This window comes from Nycticebus coucang, chromosome 19, assembly GCF_027406575.1.
Source record: "Nycticebus coucang isolate mNycCou1 chromosome 19, mNycCou1.pri, whole genome shotgun sequence".
Classification (NCBI taxonomy): Eukaryota; Metazoa; Chordata; class Mammalia; order Primates; family Lorisidae; genus Nycticebus; species Nycticebus coucang.
In genome coordinates, this window is record NC_069798.1 from 14,765,044 (window position 1) to 14,788,914 (window position 23,871).

The 23,871-nt window shown below is 36.2% G+C and overlaps 1 protein-coding gene across 3 annotated transcripts in view; it reads left to right on the forward strand.

Moving 5' to 3' along the window:
* The window catches only part of RBBP8 (RB binding protein 8, endonuclease), a 129,330-nt gene that overhangs the window by 103,246 nt on the left and 2,213 nt on the right, over positions 1-23,871 (forward strand). For all 3 annotated transcript variants that reach the window (XM_053571584.1, XM_053571583.1, XM_053571585.1), the window contains exons 11-17: positions 1,077-1,968; positions 2,051-2,177; positions 6,106-6,194; positions 7,601-7,715; positions 11,879-12,022; positions 13,491-13,560; positions 19,703-19,799. In XM_053571584.1, coding sequence (XP_053427559.1) covers positions 1,077-1,968; positions 2,051-2,177; positions 6,106-6,194; positions 7,601-7,715; positions 11,879-12,022; positions 13,491-13,560; positions 19,703-19,799 — 1,534 coding nt within the window. The remainder of the gene's footprint in view (positions 1-1,076; positions 1,969-2,050; positions 2,178-6,105; positions 6,195-7,600; positions 7,716-11,878; positions 12,023-13,490; positions 13,561-19,702; positions 19,800-23,871) is intronic.

Below are 23,871 nucleotides of genomic sequence, written 5' to 3' on the forward strand. Positions count from 1 at the left end.
ACAGGCACCCACCACAACACCCGGCTATTTTTTTGTTACAGTTGTCATTGCTGTCTAGCTGGCCTGGGCCGGGTTCAAACCCCCCAGCCTCGGTGTATGTGGCAGGCACCGTAACCACCATGCTGTGCTATGGGCTCTGAGCCTATATTACATATATTAATCTATCCTCATAGTAATTCATCAAAGTAGATATAATTATTCCCATTTTTTTAGTATATATAATAAAAATGGAGCTTGAGGAGGTTAAATGTCATACATGAGGCCAATTAGCTATTAAGTCCTAGAGCCAGAGGTCTTAACCAGCCCGCCTCTTCAAACTTAAATTTACTGTCCTTTTTACAGCTATTTCTTCTGCTAGAGACAAGGTAGATCTTAATTTATGTTCAGTTCCGTAGTATAGGAATTTTGTTTCTTGCAGTTACTCATGACAAGATATTAGAAGAATTTGAGTTCTCGGTTGAATTTATTAAAGTATGATTTTCTTATATAATAAAGTTATTTAAGTTACTTAGGAAAAAATTTTGTAGATAGGGATATTATGATATTAAGACATGTTTCTTACATCATTTTCCTCTGGAGTTTTCATTTAAATGAAGAGAAGCCAAAAATATATACTATCTTAAATTTTGGTTAATCATGGCCCTGGGCCTGTGGCTCAAGCGGCTAAGGCCTCAGTCACATACACCTGAGCTGGCCAGTTCGAATCCAGCCTGGGCCCAGTAAACAACAATGATGGCTGCAACCAAAAAATAGCCAGGCGTTATGGTGGGCGCCTGTGGTCCCAGCTACTTGGAAGGTGGAGACAGGAGAATCGCTTGAATCCAGGAGTTTGAGGTTGCTGTGACCTGTGATTTCACGGTACTCTACCCAGGGTGACAGCTTGAGGCTCTTTCTCAAAAAAAAAAAAAAAAAAAAAAATTTTTTTTCTTTTTTTTTTAGTTAATCATTTACCTCTAATATGTAGATAAGACCTTACTATTAAATCTATATTAACAAAGGTTTTCATATGCTTGTCTCTTAATTTATATCTTATCCCTTTAATAGGAAAAATTTTTATCACTCTTTATTTTATTTAGATTTTCAGATTCTACTTCACAATCTCCTCCTCGAGAATTGACTACTCGGGTGTCATCTCCTGCATTTGGAGCTACCTCTAATATGAAAAGTAGTTTAGGTTTGAATACAAGTTTGTCCCCTTCTCTTTTAGAGACTGGGAAGAAAAAAAATCTGAAAACAGCCCCTTTCACCAATACTTCTATTTCTAAATCAGAGAAAACTAGATCAAAATCTGATGATAGTACCCTTTTCACACATCATAGTCTTGGGTCTGATGTGAACAAGATCATTAGCCAGTCATCTTCTAGTAAACAAATACTTATAAATAAAAATATAAGCGAACCAACAGGTGGACAGGGTGGTACTGATCACATTAAAGATGCTATAACTGGTAAACATTTAGAGGTCCAGAAATCATTAGGAGGCAGAACATCCAAAAGGAAGAAAATTGAGGAAGAAAATGAACATGAAATAAGCTGCCCCCAAGCATCTTTTGATAAAGAAAATGCTTTTCCTTTTCCAATGGATGATCAATTTCCCATTAATGGGGACTATGTAATGGATAAACCTTTGGATCTGTCTGATCGATTTTCAGCTATTCAGCGTCAAGAGAAAAGCCAAGGAAGTGAGACTTCTAAAAACAGACTTAGGCAAGTGACTATTTATGAGACTTTGAAGCCCATTTCCAAGGGTTCTTCCTCAAGCCGTAAGGCCTTGAGTGGGACCTGCATGTTGTCCAAAGATTCCCCAGAGGAGCCCCATTTGCAGGAGTGCATTGTCCTCCAGCCCTTTGGTAAATTCTCTCCAGACAATAAACCACCATTACAAATAAAAGAAGAAAATCCTGTCTTCAAAATCCCTGTACATCCACGTAAAAGTTTGGAGGCAGAGAGTCTTTTCGATGACATGAAGGTATGTGTTAAATGTTCAAGGGTTTTGATTAAAATGGTTGTTTGTGATTTTATCTAGATACTAATAATTATTTCTGTTTTAGGGTACTGGTTCTCACGAGCCAATAAAAATAAAAGTCAGGCCAGTCCGTGCAGGATGTGAACTTGCATCAGTTCTTCAGTTAAATCCATGTAGAATTGCTAAAGCAAAGCCTCTGCAAAACAACCAAGGTGTGTACTCTACGAAGAGGGTTTCCCCTCTTTTTAATGACTTTAATTACATTCTTTGAATAGATTGAATTATTTTGGAAAAAAATCTTATTTTTCCCTGCGTGTGTCTGTTTATAGGATAATTTTCATTGGTTTCATTTTACCTATGATTCTTTTTTTTTTTTTGAAACGGAGTCTCACTGTGTCACCCTCAGTAGGGTGCTGTGGCGTCACAGCTCACAGCAGCCTCAAACTCCTGGGATTAAGTAATTCTCTTGCTTCAGCCTCCCAAGTAGCTGGGACTACAGGCACCCGCCACAGTGCCCGGCTATTACTTGTTGCAGTTGTCATGGTTGTTTAGTGGCCTGGGCCGGGTTCAAACCCATCAGCCTCGGTGTATGTGGCTGGCACCGTAACCACTGTGCTACAGGTGCCGAGCCAAAAATCTCCTCTTGTACTTTTTGACAGAATTGAATTGTGATCTTTTGATGCCTACTTTTAAAGATGATTTTGTGGATTTACTTATTTTTGACACTTTTTTTTTTTTTTTGGTTGCAGTTTTTGGCCGTGGCCAGGTTTGAACCTGCCACCTCCAGTATATGGGACCAGCGCCCTACTACTTAAGCCACAGGCACCACCCGGATTTACTTATTTTATGTAGTTATTTTTTATTTTCTTTACAAAAGCTTTTTACAATGTAAACTATGCAAAAAATTGTTATTTTATTATTATTTTTTTAAAGGAGATTTACTTAGGAAACATAAAAACAGAATACTTCACAGGGTACTTTACACATAAAATAGGCAATAATAACATACATACATATTTTTGCTCACAGGGCACTTTACATATAAAATAGGCAATAATAACATACATATTTTTGCGAGCAAAAACACATAGGTACACTAATGACAGTTTGCACAGGTAAAATAATTACAAGCAGATTAACCGCATTCATGAAGAAATAGACCAGGCTCAGTGCCTGTGGCTCAAGTAGCTAAGGCGCCAGCCACATACACCTGAGCTGGCGGGTTCGAATCCAGCCCGGGCCCGACAAACAACTATAACGGCTGCAACCAAAAATTAACCAGAGGCAGAGGCAGGAGAATCGCTTGAGCCCAGGAGTTGGAGGTTGCTGTGAGCTGTGATGCCACAGCACTGTACCCAGAATGACAGCTTGAGGCTCTGTCTCAAAAAAAAAAAAAAAGAAAGAAAAGAAAAAGAAATAGACCAAAAAGGGAAATGTAGAAATGCACTCACTGTGGTTGGTAATTGTAGGTACCCAGATTCATAACTGTGGTCACCTGACATATCACAGCAACCTACATCTTTTACAAGATCCACCCAAAACCATAATGGGTCAACATCAAATATGTGGTCACTCAGAGCCAAGATCTTGAGAAATGTTATCTTGCACAAATGCAAGATAATGTACAAAAAGGACATCTCTTCATTTATTGAGGAAGTGTCAGTGTTTTTACACGCAAGCTCAATGCCGACACACAAAGTCAGCAGTGTGATAAGGCACTTTCAATGAAGTGAAATTTGCAAAAAATGTATAAAACTAATTAGAACTCACTAAAAGTCTCTATACAAATTATAGCTCCAGAATTGGAAAAAATGAAAAGGTGGAATACATGAGCTAGTGATTGATAAAAAAAATAGTGCTGACAATTTAAAATAATGAAGAACAAAAGTAAAAAGAAAAAACCAAAAGGAAAATTTGTCATGCAAAAAAGTATAGTACAGGGATAGATTGTGGGCAGTTGCATGCAGGTAGCCCATAAGAGCTGTCCAATTTCACAATCATTAACTATACAGTAGAACCTCTGTAAGTTGACCTCCCAAGGGACTGTGACAAATTGATCAACATATGGAGGTGGTCAACATAGGAACTTCCACTGAGTACATGTGCTGTATGTCTGTTCTATGAAAATTAGGTCAACTTGAGGAGGTGGTCAGTGTAAGGAGGTGGTCAACTGGTCAGCTCCAAAGTATGGAGGTTCTGCTGTATTTTGAAGTCTTGCATTATGATGAATAGCTGCTTTTTTTTTCTTTTCAGACATAGCTCTCCTTGGAAAATATATTCAAGTTCATTTTGTATGTGGGCATTGTTCTTTTTGACATTTTTCTCTGATTCACTATATGCTGATATGAGCATTCCCTATTAAATTGTCACATCTTCTGTGCCCTGGTTCTGTGTTGTTTCCAGTGTGTGAAAATCCATTCCACAGGCACTCATATACAGACCACAGATTTTGTGGAAATAATATTGGTAACTGAATAGCAATACTGTTGGGTGAATGTCTTCCTATCCTACCATTCACACAGTTATTTTTTTTTTTTCACGTTTCTCTTCATCTTTATTTTTTATTTATTTATATCTTTATTGTTAAATCATAGCTGTGTACATTAGTGCAATCAAGGGGTACAATGTGCTGGTTTCATATACAATCTGAAATATTCTCATCAAACTATTCAATGTAGCCTGCAAAAAATTTTTAAATAAAAATTAGAACTTTCATAAAACTTTGTTCTTATCCCAGAGGGGTAAAGATGCACATGCATTTACAAGTATATCTGTAAATATATACATGTATAATTTATACATTTATTTATATCAATTTTTAAACTTCTCGTTTGAAAACATCGTTTCGAGTTTATTTTTCTTTTTTCCTGAAGTACATTCTTGTTGTTCTAACAGCAAGGATTTTACTCTTCTATAAAAAAGTTCTTTTCACTGTCATTCCTGATTTTTCTTTTTTAACTTTTTAATTTTTTTCATGGTCGCTTTAGGGATTACAGTATAGCCACTTAATTTTTCCCAGAATTCTTAGAGTCAGTATTATACCACTTCATGTTCAATAACCACACTTTATATAGCCACCATGTATTATATCCACATACATTGGAGATTTTTCCAAACAGTGCTGTAATTTTAAATTTTTTAAAATATTGTTATAAAATACAAATCACATATTATAAAAATCTCCCATTAATACAGTGTCCAGTTCAGTGGTTTTGTTGTACTCAGACTTGTACAGCCGTCTCTGTAGTCTAAGCTCGGCACAGTTTCATCACTCTTCTTCCGCTTTATCATTCTGGCTTCCTAGACATCACTAATCTTACTTTTCTGTCTCCATAGATTTGTCTATGCTAGAATTTTCATGTAAATAGAATTACTTACTATATGATCTTTTGTGACTTATTTCACTTGTCCTAATGTCAATTTTTATCTACATTGTAGCATATATTATGTATCAATATTATTTCTTTTTATTGTTGAATAACATTTCATTGTATAAGTATACTGTGTTTTATTTATCCATTTGTCCATTGAAGGACATTTAAGTTGCTTCCACTTTTTCCTGTTATGAACACTGTTACTATGAACATTGTGTACAAGGTTTTGTGTGAATGTATGTTTTCATTTGTGTGGGGGGGGGGCGGTTATACCTAGGAATGGAACTATTGGACCATATCCCTACTCAGTGTTTTTTCTTTTGAAGGATTGCCGGTTTTCCAAAGTATCTACCCCATTTCACATTCCCACCAGCAGTGTATGAGGGTTCTCATTTCTCCACATCCTTACTAAGATTTGTTATCTTTTTAATTCTAGGCATCCCAGTGGGTGAGAAGTAGTATCTCATTGTGATTTTTGTTTGCATTTCCTTGATTGCTAATGATATTCAGCATCTTTTCTTGTTTTTATTGGCCATTTCTGTATCTTCTTTGGAGAACTGTCCATTCAGGTCCTTTGCCCATTTTTGATTGGGATATTTGTCTTTTTATTGTTGAGTTGTGAGAGTTCTTTACATATCCTGGGTACAAGTCCTTTACCAGACATGATTTGCAAAAAATGTTATATTTTATAGATCTCATGATGTTTAAAGTGGTAAGAATTTTTGAAGTTAGTTTTTTAATTGCATATTTTTTCTCCTTATCTAAGATGTATCCTTTGAAAATATCCAGTGGAGTATAGATCCAGGAGCAGACCTTTCTCAATATAAAATGGATATTACTGTAATAGATACAAAGGTAAGTAAGGTAAAACCAAAGCCCATTCTAGTTGAGTTGTTAGTCATACCCAACTCCTGACCTCGTATTCTGCAACCTCGAGATAAACAGATATCTCTTAAAATCTGCATTTATTTATTCAAAAAATAGGAAACAAAGATGTTTATTCTTCCAACTTTATGATATTTTTGAAAGGATAATAATACTTTCTGGTTTTAAAAGACTTTAGAAAAACAGTAATTTTTTTAATGTAAAATGTTACATATTTCAAATAATTTTATTTTTATTAAAATAATACATCATATGTTTTGATTAGCTATAATATACTATCAAAACGTTTATTTTCCCAGTTGACCATTTTTAATACTTTATTTTTTAAATTAATACTTTTTTGCCTTATATTTAGGTTCTGTGTAGTTTGAGTTCTTTTTCCTTAGTAGCATATTAATAACAAAGTATCTAAGAGCTGCCAGAGTGATATACATGGTTAATCAAGTTCACAAACTCATCCTAGAAAATACACACCTCATTGCTGAATATTACTATAGTCACTAGATGACCAAGGTGAGTATTTCAAAGGTGACTCTAGTTATATTCAGCAGTGAGGTATGTAGCACTTTTTCTACAATGAGTTTGTGAACTTAATTGTCAGTCACATATGACAGTTGTTGCAGAAAAAAGTTTCAAATTGGGCGGCGCCTGTGGCTTAGTCGGTAAGGCGCTGGCCCCATATACCGAGGGTGGCGGGTTCAAGCCCAGCCCCGGCTGAACTGCAACCAAAAAATAGCCGGGCGTTGTGGCGGGCGCCTGTAGTCCCAGCTACTCGGGAGGCTGAGGCAAGAGAATCACTTAAGCCCAGGAGTTGGAGGTTGCTGTGAGCTGTATGATGCCATGGCACTCTACCAAGGGCCATAAAGTGAAACTCTGTCTCTAAAAAAAAAAAAAAAAAGTTTCAAATTATTCTGAAGGGTGGACTGTCCTCTGGTATTGGTATACAGCTTCCCAAGGGGAATACCATAGTGGTATTCAGTCATATAGCCCTTTTTCTAGGATGAGTTCACAACTTAATTGTCCGACTTCATATACCCCTCAAGAAATTAAATTTGACTTTTGAAATTGTTCTTAGTGTATAGTGATTTTGGTTACTATGAGGCAGATTAGAGAAGAAAGGTAGGGAAAGTTCAAGGGAGTTCAGTGGTAAATAATCCTCACTTTAGATGGCATTAGTTGTTTTCCCAGGCTTGAGAGAGTATTCTTATACATTGATCCTAAAATGTTTTATAGGCAGTAAAATCTAAATCTATATCTGTTCTTAAGGTATAAAGGTAAAAATGAAAATTCATATATTATTTAACCAAATTTTTTGGTAAAAAGTAAATATAAGGCCATAAAGAATTAAGTGTTTATTGTTCTGAATATTTTTTTAGGATGGAAGTCAGTCAAGATTAGGAGGAGAGACAGTGGATATGGACTGTACGTTGGTTAGTGAAACTGTGCTTTTAAAAATGAAGAAGCAACAGCAGAAGGGAGAAAAAAGTCCAAGTAAGATTTGTTCTTGTTTTTGTTTATTTTAATGAAAATGTGGAGTGAAGTTCATAGTTGTACCATTGTACTGATTGATTGGTTTAAGTGGCCTTTTACCATAAACCAGGATTTTTTTCCTACTCTGTTAATTCTGTGTTCTTTTTAGGAAAGCTCAGTATTTAAGGGAAAAAAAAATCTTTAGCTAAAATAATTTTATTCTAGAAAAAATTCAAATTGCTTCCAGAGGTCAGCAGAGGATAGCCAGCTGCCAGTTTTGTAAACAAAGTTTTGCTGGGGCACAGCCTCGTTGATTTATTTATATGTTACCTGTGTCTGGTTGCTCCATATAGCAGCAGAGTAGAGTAGCTGCTGCAGAGAACTCAGGGCCCATATTAGCCTGAAATGTTTACTATCTGGCCCTTTAAGGAAAAGTTTACTGATCCCTGGTTTAGACAATTTTTTATAAATAGTGTAACAGGGAATCTTGAGAGTCCTGTATTAGAATTATGATTTTCGTAAAGCAATTTGATAAGGAAAGAAAGGAATTCTACTGAGACATGTAAGTATACATTTACAAATAAGCACTACCAGTGATAGTGTATATGCTGGGTTAATCTGCCATATTCTGCCCCTACGTAAAAGGGGATTTAGCCAAATTAGGGGTCTACAACCCTTTATGGTGAGAAACTTAATTCTACCTAAAACCTTGGTTCTCCAAAAGTGGGAAACAACAGAAGGATTTTGGCTAGCACTACCTTAGGAGCATTTCTACCTTTAGAGGCACATGATGTGAGACCAACCTGGATTTGGAACAGTTGTCATTTGTCAATGAGGTCTTGGAGGTTGAGGGCTTGCCACATAGGGACACGTGTGTGCTGACAGAAGAGACATTTCCCAGTGCCTGGTACAATCTGAGCACTTTCTGGCTATCTGTGTTCCCTGTCTTTTTGAATTTTCTGTATCTTGTCTGCTCAAAGCCAAGAGAGAAAACAGTAGTCTTGTCCCAGCTTCTTTTGAATCACTCTTGCTACCTAAGTACAGTAAATGAGAGAAAATTATAATAGTCTTTGCCTTAATTCTTTGTTCTTTAATAATGAATAACAAACCATGTAATGGAGCAAATATCTATTAAAAGAAAAACCTTCGTAGTAATTTAATGTCTTCCTGTGGCTTTGTGTGACACTTCAGTAACTCTTCTTAGTAGGATACCTTGGTTTTTTTTGTTTGTTTGTTTTTGTTTTTGTAGAGACAGAGTTTCACTTTATTGCCCTCGGTAGAGTGCCGTGGCATCACACAGCTCATAGCAACCTCCAACTCCTGGGCTTAGGCGATTCTCCTGCCTCAGCCTCCCGAGTAGCTGGGACTACAGGCACCCGCCACAACGCCTGGCTATTTTTTGGTTGCAGTTTGGCCAGGGCTGGGTTTGAACCCGCCACCCTTGGCATATGGGGCCGGCGCCCTGCTCACTGAGCCACAGGCACCGCCCGGATACCTTGGTTTTAAGATACTTAGTTCCTTGTACCAACCCCTAATACTGTTTTTCTTATTTTTTGTAAAAAACTGAAGTACGATTACTTTGGCTTTAAATCTTACAATTACTTTGGCTTTAAATTTATCTAGTTGCTTCAAAGAAAATAATAGTTTTCCGAAGTTTATTTAAACCAAGTATCATTCATGTGTAAGTGAAATTAGAACTTGGACTAATGAATAGAAGTTATAGGGATAATTTTGGCTACAGAAAGTGTTGTGGATACTGTTGCTACATAATAAATCACCCTAATAACTTAGAGGATTAAAACAGCAACAGTCATTTTCTTATCTTCATAGTTTTTGTGGCTTAGGAGTTCAGAAAGGGCTTAGCTGGGCAGTTCTGTTTCAGAGGCTCTCATGCAGTTGTTGGCAGGTGATGGCCACAATGGAAATGCAGAAGGCTGGGCAGCTGGAGGGTGGGTTGTCCTCTCACTTCTCCTTTGCCCTCAAGGCTTCCTCATGTGATCTCTTCCTACGGGCTAATTCTGCTTCCTCTTCACCTGGAGGCCGTGTTAGCAGAGTTGGCCCCAAGAGAACAAAGCAGAAGTGCCTGGCATTTTCATGATCTCAGTAGTCATACAGTGTCACAAAGGCTGTCAGTGTTCATTCAGGGGCAGTAGGAGGCGTGTCAGCATCTCATTGTGAGAACATCACGTGGAATATGTTGAGGCCATATTTGAAAAAAAACAAACAAAAAAAACAATCTGCCCCATAAGGTAAAACATTTTTAACACTTAGAATTACTTAAAACATGAAGTATACCAATAAGAACTCCCAATTACTACTAATAATTTTAATTCAAAAATATTCTCTGTACCCCTACTCTGTTAGACTATAATAGAAAGATCACTAATGATAGACTTTGTCTTCAAGTATTTCACAATCAGAAATCAAACCAACCAAAAAAAAAACTCAGCAAGTTAACATTGCGATTTAACATTGCAGAACAAATTTAGCAATGCAGAACAAAAGTACCTACCTAATGGCATTTAGGTTCTAATGAGAGATAAGCATAGTATGCTAGAGGATAAGAGCAGGAGAAAGACCAAGCAGGTATGCGTGATGGAGCCCTGCAGATTTAGAGAGGTGGTAGTTATGTTATAAAGAATAATATTGGCAAGCTTCTGTTCTGTCATATTTGTTAGCCAACTGGATTTATTTCTGGTTTTTCTTAAACTCTGGTGTTTTTTTAAAATGTGATAAAAATCTGATTATGTAATGGGAAATGTAATTAAATACTTGAAGATAAATTTATTTTTCCTATCAAATATGACATTAAATTTGTTATCTCTACTAATATTAAGCTACAAAGTGCTGATGATGATTTAAGAAAATACTTTTTTGCAGGTGGCGCCTGTGGCTCAAAGGAGTAGGGCCCCATATGCCGGAGGTGGCAGGTTCAAACCCAGCCCCGGCCAAAAACTACAAAAAAAAAAAAAAGAAAATACTTTTTTGGTACTTCATTACAAAAATAAACAGGCAAGCAAAATTCTGTAGAGATTTTGTCTGTAATTTATATACTTTCTATTTAAACTTAGTATTTTTCATCATTCATTATGACATATTTTCTGTTCCTCACAGTTTTTGTGATAAAACTCATTTTGGTTTGGTATGAATTAAGCTGATAGGGAGGAAAAAAATTTTAATTTTTGTAAGGGATTTGATTTTATGACAATTACAAAAACTGGCATACTCCTACCACAAGTAAAAGACATTTAAAGCCGCAACATAAAACCTTTGTAAATGTTCAGTAAAAACTTAGGGGGGTTATTCATACCTCATTCACAAATAGTGAGAATTAAACCATATTGTAAGACTCATGATTTTAAAAGTGTCTTTAAACACTTCATTACATACATTACAGTTTGTTGCCCATTTACAGTCACTGAATTAACACTTTTAAAATTAAGGCTCTTAATGTTATAACTTACGACTAACATCCTTAGAATCATCTTTTTAGCATGTATGATACACCTATTCATGGAAAGAACACTTCACAACTAGACCTGAAACCTTTGTAATAATCATGGTTTTTAAACTTTTTTTTTTTTTTTTTTTTTTTGTAGAGACAGAGTCTCACTTTATGGCCCTCGGTAGAGTGCCGTGGCCTCACACAGCTCACAGCAACCTCCAACTCCTGGGCTTAAGCCATTCTCTTGCCTCAGCCTCCCGAGTAGCTGGGACTACCGGTGCCCGCCACAATGCCCGGCTATTTTTTGGTTGCAGTTTGGCCGGGGCCGGGTTTGAACCCGCCACCCTCGGTATATGGGGCCGGCGCCTTACCGACTGAGCCATAGGCGCCACCCATAATCGTGGTTTTTAAAATGTCTTTAAACAGTTGACCATATACATTATAGTTTGATACATACATTCACTGAATTAACATTTCTAACTAAAGCTTGCAACTGACATTCTTCAGGTCACCTTTTACACATATCTACAAGCACTTCACTGACTGTGTTACATCTATTCACTGAAAGAACACTCTGCAAAGGAAGGCCTGTGATTCACATTTTAAGAACCATATATTTTTTAAGGGTCTTTCAAGGCCTCGTTACATTATTTTATGGCAGTTATTACAGGTTTCGTGTTGGTCTACATAGAAAACAAAAAGCTTACTTGTTGCCCTAAGCCAGTGCTCTTTTACATAGATGAAGAAAGAAAAATGAATGATAGCTTGGAAGACATGTTTGATCGGACAACGCATGAAGAATATGAATCCTGTTTGGCAGATAATTTCCCCCAGGTAGTAGATGAAGAGGAAGAATTAGCTGCTGCCACCAAGAAACCAAACAGTAAGGCTATTTTCTCTTTAATTATGGCTTGATGAGGTATGTCAATAAAATTTTGTGTTCCTTGTATAAATTTCTTTTTCAGTTTTTTTAACTTTGAGATAATTTTATACTAATAAAAGAGTTCCAAAAAGAGTTCCTTTACCTATCACTTCCCCTTATGTTAACATCTTACATAACCATAAAATATTTATTAGAATTAAGAAGTTAATCTTGGTGTGATACTATAAATTTCTTTATAACATACAAATAAAATTTATAACAGTTTTGAGAAACTTGTTAATTAATAATTGTAATATAGTAGGAGAGAGTTTCACAGAAAATTCAGATCTATTTTCTGCTGTGAATGCTTTCTCTTTCCAGACAAAATATGTAACTATATATATCAATCTTAAGACCTGTTTCATTAGAAGTAGTAATAGTGTAATGTAAGGTAGCAATCGAACACTCTACTTAATTGAAACTGAGTAATAATCGGGATTGAAAGTTAGTTAAAATTCATATCTCCCAACAATAAAAAAAAAAATTCATATCTCATTTTCTTACTGTGAGTAAAGACAGAATTTTTAACCTTGTCCAAAAGTTGTTTGATACTTTTTTAAACAAACATACTTTCTTCTGTCTTTTTTTGGCCGGGGCTGAGTTTGAACCTGCCACCTCCGGCATATCGGGCCGGTGCCCTACCTTTGAGCCACAGGTGCCGCCCACTTTCTTCTGTCTTAATAATGCTTTACTTATGCTTCCGTGAGGTTTTTAAAATGATAGCCCTTAGCTCAGTCAATGAGACCCTAACCAAAGATAAGAACAGCAGGCTTTGCTTGCTTAATCCATGGCAAAAACTCCATCAAGAATATCCTATGACAGAAATTTACAGCTGTTCAATGTACTTTTTTTTCCCTACAAGAAGAAGCTTTATCAAATAAATAAGACTGATGGGAATGTAAATAAGTGCAGCCCTTATGGAAAATAATATGGAAATTCTGTGTTCTCATGTTCTTTAGCACTATTGGGTGACTATAATTAATTATTTATTATATGACTTCAGATAGCTGTAAGAGTGGGTTTTGAATGTCCTCAACACAACTGATAAATGTTTGAGGAGCTCTACCCCATAAAGATGTATGTTTAATTATGTGGAAATTAAAAACAGTAAAAATTTTTAATCAATAAGATTGGTAAGTGAAACATATTAAAAGCCATCTTCTGTTGTTAGTGTTCTTACCAAATGATACTTTCCAAGATAAGGTTTTTAGCTGTCAGGTAATTTAAGGTAGGACAATCAGTACTCTCCTCACTGTGTAGATGAAATTAGAAAGAAAAAGCTAGTTATACAAAATTTAGATGAGTTGCCCGGGGCCTAGAGTATGAAGCCCAGTAAAAATGTGAGCTTGGGTACATTTTATTTCTTCCAAATTAGCTCATTGTTTCTCCTTATGTTCTACATTTTATGATGTCCTTGTTTTGTTTACAGCTCATGGTAATAAACAAGATAAAGTCAAGCAGAAAGCATTTGTGGAGCCGTATTTTAAAGATGATGAAAGGTAAATTGGTCTTGATTAATGCCAGCAGTGTGACTAGAAGTACACAGAGCTATCTTTCTTAGAGTTATCTTCAAGCTGTTAAATTGCTGCTTCATTAGAAAAAAAATAAATAACTTATTTAAAAGTAAATATTTACTTTAAGGTCATAATAAAAAAGGGACTTGAGCATAAGAATGACAAATTTTACAAATACAGAAATTTTTACCACCACCACCCTTTTTAAGTGTTATTATAAACTCATGGATTTAAATATACAGTAGAACCTCCTTACATTGACCATCTCTTGAAGTTGACCTAATAGATGGGACATGTACCACATGTATGTATCAGTACAGTTGGCCTATTTCCTTATGTTGACCACCTCCATATGTTGACCAGTTTGTTACAGTCCCTTAGGTGGTCAACTTACAGAGGTTCTACCATATTTGATATATTTTAATCCATTAAAGTTATTATCCTTAGACATACTCAGATTGTCCCACCTTTGCCTAAAGGAAGCCTCTTTGAATGGACACCCCATAATCATCTTTCACAGCCTCCTAACTTCCGGTGTGATGAGATTTTCTAGGCTCTCTTGTGCACTTTATGCCATAGGGCTAGAATCTGCCATGTCTCCCCGAGCCCATGCTCCTTTTAGTGAGAAGTAATGTTTAGGCCGCAGTCTGGCCTATGATTAGTCGTTGTTTCTAGAACTTTGAGGTGGACGGAGTTAGGAATAAGGATTTTTGTTTCATTTTGGCTTGTTAAGATAAACTATACTTATAGGTCCAACTAAAATTCAGGACTATAGGAAGCTGACATAATCTTCTCTATCTTCTATATCTACTTTTTCCACCTACTGAAAATCCCACTTCTCAGTGCCAACCAACATAATTTCTCAATTTACTTTATCCCATAATAACATACATGGTATAATCTCAGAATATACAATAATATCTCTACTAATGGTTAATAAAAATAGCTTAATAAAACTTTTTATGTTTGTCTTGTCTTTAACATATGTCCTAAAAATGTACAGTCAAATCACTGTGTTTTAAAGTCATTTGAGCTCATTATTTTTTGTGTAGTTATAGTACCAACTTAGTACTCAGGTTTGTTTTATTTTGCTTTTGATTTTTTAAGATTTTTTTATTCTTTTTAAATTTAATTATTTTTAAAATTATATAAAATATGTACATTGGTCCAGAGGCCATAAAACCAGGTATATTCAAATAAATCTTATTCCTATAGGTAAATATTTGTTTAAAATTTATGCTTTTTTTCCATCTTAAATATAAGAGCAAATACCTATACATATATAATTAGTTATATTCTCCCCCTTTAGACAAATGGTAGAATGAGGTAAATACCTTTCTCTACTTTGCTTTTTTTATTTATATATCCTGGAAATCACTCAAATTGTCTGTAGTGATATTCCCTAAACACATGGATTGTTTGTTGTTATGCCTGCCTAGCACACACACAGTGCTGCAATGAATAGCGTGTGCTTTCTCTTTTCATGTTTTTGCCTGTGTATTTTTGGGATAGATTCCTAAAAGGAGGATTGCAAAATAAGAGCCATCATTTTAAATGTTTTATATTAGAGATTCACTAACTTTAAAAAATATATATGAGTAGTTCTGTTTATTCTGAAACCACTAGATAGCTATAGAAGAAGTGGGTAGATAAAGGTGTAAGGGTGGTAAAAGTCACAGACTTAATGTGGTTGCTTTCTCCTCGGAGAATACTTGCAAATCCTAGGAAGATGGATTATGTTAGGTTGGGGACAAGAAACTTAGTCATCTTCTAGGTGATGCTTTGAGGTCTACTACACATGCCAGTCTGCTGGTAGATTCCCTGCTCTCTTGTAGTACACTACAGAAATGGATAGATAATATTCAGAGGAAAGGGTATGGCCGAAATGTGATCTGGGTAAGCTTAGGATTTCATAAACTGAAAGACATGGTCATGGCAATATTTTTTGTTTCCTTTCTCACTCTCCCTTTTTTAATTCGTAGATTATGTCAGAGTTGAGCATTTGGGAGTTGAACAACAAATGGACCTATAACTTCATATACTTACAACAATTAAAACTTTTCTTTTGAAAGAAAGTGCATGCCAGCTAGAGGGGTATGTGATCCAAATATGAGTATGTCTCCTTCTATTGCACTTTATTTTTTTGCCCTTTGCAGATAACTGTTTTGTTTTAAGGAGGGTTTGTGACCACTTTGCCTCTAGCAAGTCTATTAGCACCATTTTTCAATGGCATGCGCTCATTTTGAGTTTCCTTATCTCTTTTTGGTGATTTTCTCAATATTTCAAATGTCATTATGTCTGTTATGGTGTTCTGTGATCAGTGATCTTTAATGTTACTATCGTCGTTGTTTTGGGGCACCATGAACATATGCTCAGAGTAGGAGACAAACTTACTCAATGTTAGGTTATGTTCTGGCTATTCCACCAATTGACCATTCTTCTGTCTCTCTTCCTGTCTTTGGGTCTTCCTTTTTCCTGAGACACAACAATATTGCATTTAGGCCAGTTAAGAACCCTACAGTGACCTCTAAGTGTTCAAATGAAAGTACAAGTCACACACCTCTTACTTTGAATCAAAAGCTAGAAATGATTAAGCTTACTGAGCAAAGTGTATGGAAAACCAGAAGAGGCCCAAAGCTAGACCGCTTGTGCCAAACAGCCGAGTTATAAAGAAAAAGTTCCTGAAGGAAATTAAAAGTGCTACTCCAGTAAACACACAAATGATTAAAAAGTGAACAGATTAATTGCTGATACGGAGGAAATTCTAGTAGTCTGGATAGAAGATCAAACCAGCCACAACCCTTTTAGCTAATGCTAATCTGGAGCAAAGCCCTAACTCTTCAATTGTGAGGAAGCTGCAGAAGAAAAGCTTGAAAGTAGCAGAGGTTGGTCCATAAGGTTTAAAGAAAGAAGCCGTCTCTGTAACATAGAGGCACAAAGTGAAGCAGCAAGTGCTGATGTCAGAGCTGCAGCAGCAAGTCATGGAGAAAATGTAGCTGAGACAATTGATGAAGGAGGCTGTGCCAAACAGCAGATCTTCAGTGCAAATGAAAGAGCCTTTTAGGAACAAGATGCCATCTAAGACTCATAGCTAGAGAAGAGAAGTCACTGCCCAGCTTCAAAGAATAACCTAACTCTTGTTGGAAGCCAGTGCAGCTGGTGATTTTGAAGTTGAGGGCAATGCTCTTTTACCATTCTGAAAACCCTAGAGCCCTTAAGAATTATGTTAAATCTTCCCTGCCTATGTTTTATAAATGGAACAACAAAGCCTGGATGACAGCACATCTCTTTACAGCATTGGATATTTTGTCTTTTTGAGATGGGGTCCTACTTGGTTGCCCCTGCTAAAGTGCAGTGGCATCATCATAGCTCACTGCAACCTTAAACTCCTGAGCTCAAGTGATCCTCCTGCCTGTGTTCCAACGAGCTAAGATTACAGCTGTGTGCCACCCCGCCCAGCTAATTTTTCTATTTTTTGTAGAGACAGGGTATTCCTCTGGTTTAGACTGGTCTCAAACTCCTGACCTCAAATAATCCTCCTGTGTCATCCTCTCATAGTGCTAGGATTATAGGCATGAGCCATGGTGCCTGGCCTATACAAGGTTACTGAATATTTTTAAGCTCACTATTGAGACCTACTGCTCAGAAAAAAATAGTCCTTTCAAAGTGTTACTGCTCATTAACAATGCATCTGGCTTCCGAAGATGAAGATGTACAAGATTAATGTTTTTTCATACCTGCTAACCTATGGATCAAGTAATTTCAACTCGAAGTCTTACTTTAAACCGAAAAAGAGTCTTAACTTAAGAAATACATTCTGTAAGGCTGTAGCTGCCATAGATAGTGATTTTTCCAATGGATCTGATCAAAGGAAATTGAAAACCTTCTGGAAAGCATTCTCCATTCTAGATGCCATTTAAAAGAACATTTATGATTCATGGGAGGAAGTGAAAATATGAACATTAACAGGAGTTTATAAGAAGTTGATTCCAGCCCTAGTAGATGACTTAGAAAGGTCCAAGACTTCAGTGGAGCAAGTAATTTTAGTTATGGTAGAAATAGCAAGAGAACTAGAAGAACTTGAAGCTGTGACTGAATTGTTGCGATCTGATGGTAAAACTTGAATGGATAAGGAGTTGCTGCTTCTGGATAAGCAAAGAAAGTAGTTTCTTAAAATGAAACCTACTCCTGGTAAGGATGCTGTGAACATTGTTGAAATGACAACAAAGGATTTAAAATATTAGGTAAACTTAATTGATAAAACAGTGGCAGGGTTTAAGAGGATTGATTGTAATTTTGAAGGGAGTTCTACTGTGGGCAAAATGCAGTCAAACAGCATTGCGTGCTACAGAGAAATCTGTCAGGAAAAGGAGGATCAATCAATGCACCAAACTTCATTGTCTTATTTTAGGAAATTGCCATAGTCACCCTAACCTTCGGCAGCCACCATTCTGTTCAGTCATAGGAGCATCAACATTGAAGCAAGACCGTCCTCCAGCAAAAAGATGACAACTCACTAAAGGCTAGGATAATCATTAGCACTCTTTAGCAATAAAATATTTTTAATTGTTTTTTATGACATTGTACACTTGCTTAATAGATTGCCATATAGAGTAAATGTACCTTTTATTTACACTGGGAAACTAAAAGAGTCATGTGACTATTTCTAAATTGGCTGTGTTGTAGTAGTCAGAAATAGAATCTGCATTATCTCTGAGGTGTGCCTGTACTTTAAAGAACTAGATGTGTTACCAAGAAGTCATTTAGAAAATTGGCTTTTGTGAGGCGGATTGTTTAAGCTCACTGGCGATGTTTCTACTATAGATAAAATGTATATGCCATTACATAGTTATATACCTATTTTGTAAGTTTGGTTTTTCTATATTGTGCTTTTTAAAGCAGAATATATTAATTTTTTTAATTTTGTTTTTCTTGATTACTTTTTCTTCCCAAAGTATTCCATAGCATATTAATCCATACTTTAGTGGCTTTGATCTTTCCTACGTTTCTAGGATCTGTTTCATTTAAAGACCAGGCCAAACAATAATTATTCCTAATGCTTTACTGGGTAGAGACAGCAAAAGATAATGTTTCTTTTAGACAAAATGGCAAATGGATACAAACAGATAAATCTGTTCTTTGGGCCGAGTAGGTTAGCTCTGAAATGTAGGCTCTTAGTCCTGGAAAACAGACTTTCTCTTGGTTGTACTATACAATAGCAATTCCTGAATTTAATAATAAAGTGTTCAGTTTTAAATTGGTATTTACTATACTGCTTAATCTAATTATTATTTTCAGCCAGACAGAGGCAAAAAATAGGAAGTTATATCTTTTGATATAATCCCATTTTTTGTTGTTTTTGAGTTCTTATTCATAAACTCTTTTCCTAGACCAATGTCCTGAAATATTTCCCCTGTTTTCTTCTAGTAGTATTATAGTCTTGGATCTTACTTTTAGGTCTTTAATCCTTTTTGAGTTGATTTTTATGTAAGGTGAGAGGTGGGAATCTAGTTTTATTCTTCTGCATATGGATATCTAGTTTCCCCAGCACCATTTACCTTATTAAGAGATGGTCTTTTCCCCAGTGAATGTTCTTAGCATCTTTGTCAAAAACCAGTTGGCTATAGATATGTGGATTAATTTCTGGGTTCTCTGTTCTGTTACCTGTTTTTACGCCAGTACCATGCTGTTTGGCTTACTGTAGCTTTGTAGTATATTTCAGAATCTGATAGTATAATATCTCCAGCTTGGTTCTTTTTGCTCATGATTGCTTTGCTTATTTGTGGTATTTTGTAGTCCATGAGAATTTTAAGATTTTTTTTTTTTAATTTTGGTGAAAAATGTCACTAGTATTTTGATAAGGATCACATTGACTCATAGATCACTTTGAGTAGTTATCTTTTAAAGTTAGAAAAAATACTGAGCATATAATAAGCACTTAGTAAGTATTTGAAGAAATATTTTTCTAACTTAATAAGCATCTCAAGTAAAATGAGTAAAAGTTTTAGGATTATTTCTCCTCTACTTTCTTTTCCAAATTAATCTTTGCTAATTTAAATCATAAACTAAAGATCTTTATAGTAACAAACAGATTAATTTTAAATTTAATTCATTTTTTTCCCCCCAGAGAGACTAGCTTACAAAATTTTCCTCATATTGAAGTGGTTCGGAGAAAAGAAGAGAGAAGAAAATTGCTTGGGCACACATGTAAGGAATGTGAAATTGTAAGTACTAATTTAGATACTGTTTAATTTTTTTTTAACTATGGCTTTATAGATCACAGATGCATGATTTTAAAATTACAGATACAAACCACATTTGTTTTAGAAATCTTGTTTGAGCCAGGAATAACAGAAGGAATAAAGAGTATGCTCACTCTTCTATGTCCTGAGAGAAATAGATGAAATTAAAAGCTCTCAGTTTCTCTTAGATTAAGTGAATCTGGAGTGTAAGCCCTAGTTCTTATAACTGGTTTAAGACACTCATGCCAATATTATTTTCTGTATTTAGTTGCATTAATTTTTCCCCTTATGTTATAGCAAAAGCTTAGTACGTATGCTGTTTGGAGAAACCTTCACTATATCAATAGAAGACTTTTTAACAATATTTATTCTATTCACCAGCACACTCAAGAAATTAGGTATACTAATAATTGTTTTTTAAAATAAGGAACCACCGTAAGCTATGTCTTTTTTTTCCTTACATGTTTTTCCTTCTGTCTACTACAAATGCCAAAATCTGAGGACACTCAAGTCCCTGATATAAAATAGTGTGATATTTGCATGTAACCTCTGCACATTCTCTCATATAATTTTAAATCATCACTTATAATATGTAATACAATATCAGTGCTATATAAATAGTTATATTGTTTAGGGGATAATGAAAAGAGAAAAGATGTGTGGAACAGATGCAGTATTTTTTCTTAATATTTTTGATACACAGCTGATTGAATCCATGGATGTGGACCCCACAAACACAAAGGGCCACTGTATTAATTAGTCTATTGCTAAATAGTCCCAGGCAGATTCTGTGCTTTCTTGAAACATGCTGTTTTTGTTTTGTTTTGTTTTCTTGCTATTCATTAGCTGTCAGATGCCTCCCTTCAGCAATTTATTTCCCTTTTCATTTTTATTTATTTTTTGAGGCAGAGTCTCAGTCTGTGTACTGGCTAGAGTGCCATGGTATCACAGCTCGCAGCAGTCTCAAACTCTTGGGCTCAAGCAATCCTCTTTCTTCAGCCTCTCAAATAGTTGGAGCTACAGGTGCCCAGCCAATGCATGGCTTTTTTTTTTCTATTTTTAGTAGAGACAGGATCTTGCTTTTGCTTAGGCTGGTCTTGAACTTCTGAGGTTAAGTAATCCATCCACCTGGGCCTTTCAAAGTGCTAAGATTACAGGTGTGAGCCATGCACAGCTTACTTCCCTTTTTAAATTTCCTTTTTAACAGCTATGGGCTAAAAAATTTGATAACCAAGCACATTAAAATTACATGTAAGGCTTGGCGCCTGTAGCACAGTGGTTATGGTGCCAGCCCCATACACCAAGGATGGCAAGTTTGAACCCAGGCTGGGCCAGCTAAAAAACAATGACAACTGCAACAAAAAATAGCTGGGCCTTGTGGTGGGTGCCTGTAGTCCCAGCAACTTGGGAGGCTGACGCAAGAGAATCACTTGAGCCCAAGAGTTCGAGGTTGCTGTGAGCTGTGATGTCACGGCACTCTACCGAGGGTGACATAGTGAGACACTGTCTCAAAAAAAAAAAAAAAAGAATTACATGTGAAAATATAGATAGATTGCAGTGTAGGTAAGCATTTGGTGAAAATACGCTCTCATATACTAACAGTAGGAATATAAATGGAAATCACTAATCACTATTTTGAAAAGCACTTTGGCAATATAAGCAGAATTCCCCATGTCATAAATTGTGGGGTTTTTTGGGGGGGGGGCGGGTTAAGACAGAGTCTCACTTTGTCGCCCTCGGTAGAGTGCTATGGCATCACAGCTCACAGCAACCTCCAGCTGTTAGGCTTAGGCGATTCTTTTGCCTCAGCCTCCTGAGTAGCTGGGACTACAGGCGCCCGCCACAACGCCCCGCTATTTTTGTTTGTTTGTTTGCAGTTTGGCTGGGGCCGGGTTTGAACCCCCCCCACCTCGGTATATGGGGCCGGTGCCCTACTCACTGAACCACAGGCACTGCCCTGTCATAAGTTTTCATAAAACATTGCATATATCATGATTTCTATTCTAAAGAATATGGTCTGCACTAAGTAAATCTCCAGTTTTTAGTAGTAACCATAACTTTGTGATTTAGAATTAATTCTGCTGGTTAGAAAAAAAGCACTTGTGCTAGAAACACTGTTAAATTGCTTTTCTTGAAGTAATCACTTCCTGTGCTGTTGTCCCAGTGTCTGAAAGCAATTGTTTTATATAGTTTTTATTTTTCTGGTTGTTTCAAATGGGTGGGTGGATCTGTTCCCTGTTACTCCATCATGACCAGAAGTGAAAGGGCCAGTCCCGTGCACTTAAATACTGTCCATACACTTGCAGTTCCTGGGTTTATCACACATGCGTAGTCTGTGACACAGATGAAGATGTGTGACGACGATCTCAAATTTCACATGTCCAAAAGCAGACATACAATTGCTGCCATCAATTTCAAAATCTCCCTGCTGCGTCTACTCTGTGTCCAGAGATCTTGTAGTTTTGTCTGGTACTTTTTTCGTTCACTTCTCAAAAATCAATCTATCAACAAATCAAATTGATACATCCCATCTTCATCTACTTATTGTCATTTGGACCAAGGCATCGTTTTATCTTGTCTGGGCTGTTGTAATAGTTTTTAAGGGCTCTCTCTTTTAAAAAAATATATTTTATTAAATATTATAAATATTAAATTATACTTTTTTTTTTTTTTTTTTGTAGAGACAGGGTCTCACTTTACTGCCCTTGGTAGAGTGCCGTGGCGTCACACGGCTCACAGCAACCTCCAGTCTTGGGCTTATGTGATTCTCTTGCCTCAGCCTCCCGAGCAGCTGGGAATATAGGCGCCCGTGACAACACCCAGCACTGCTCCTAAATTATACTTTATTTTTTAGAGTAGTTGTAGGTTCACAGCAAAGTTGAGCAGAAAGTACAGAGTTCTCATATACCCCTGTCCCCATTCTTTTTTTTTTTTCATTCTTATCTCTTCACATTGTACTTTCAATGTAGCAATGAATGGTCCTTATTTTTTTTCTAATGATCTTTTTAAAATAAAAATTAAATCATGTCACTTCTCTGCCCAAAGCCCTTAAGCATCTTTCCATCTCACCAAGAAATAGAATCCAAAATCCTTACCAAGGACAGGCTCTGGCTCCCTACGTCATCTCTGACTTCCTACTCTACAGCTCTCCCACTTGCTTGCTACGTTTTAGCTGCACTCATCTACTGAACTTACTGTTATTTTTCAAGTATATTTTAATTCAGCGGTAGTGTTTTTCCCAGTAAACCATGATCCTCTAAAGTCATCCCAGCCCCAAAGCCCAGAGTAGTTAACAAAGGCTTATACGCAGAACAGTAAGCATAATGAAGAAGATAGATTTTAAAAAGTTATTTCAGGTCCTCTGAAGCCACAGTCCCTGGCCTTTTTTGGCACCAGGGATGAGTGTCATGGAAGACATCCATGGGAGGGTAGAGGGGGGATGGTTTCAGAAGATTAAAGCATGTTACATTTATTGTGTACTTTATTTCTATTATAAATACATTCTAACATAATGAAATAGTTACACAATTCACCATAACGGGGGATCAGTGAGCAATAGAGAGTTGCCATAAATACAGATGAATCTTCGTTTGCCTGCCTGCCATTTACCTCCTGCTCTATGGCCTGGGGTTTGGGGACCAGAGCTTTAAAGCCTTTAATCTTTGTGAAGTAAAAGTGTTTAAAAGTCTTTACTTAAAACATAAATTCTAGTCCTAAGTCTGTTAGTTTCAATAGGTGGTATCTTTGGCAAATTATCACCTTGACTTTCCATTAGTCAAGTGTACAGTGAAGGAATTGACTAGATTCTGTAGTCTCATCATCTGTGTCTAGTAAACTTTCAACCACTGTTTTAATTTCTTTAGGTCTAGAGCTTGAAGGCCTGTATGTTTTTTACATACAAGTTTTATCTTTGCTTACTTGAAGTTCAAGTCAAGTTCTGTATGTTCACAGCTGCAAAAAATAATATGCCTTTGATCTTAATTGAAAGGGGAAAATCATGAAGGCTGCAACATTCAAATCTAATTCATTATTTTAAAAAACTGTCAAGATAGGA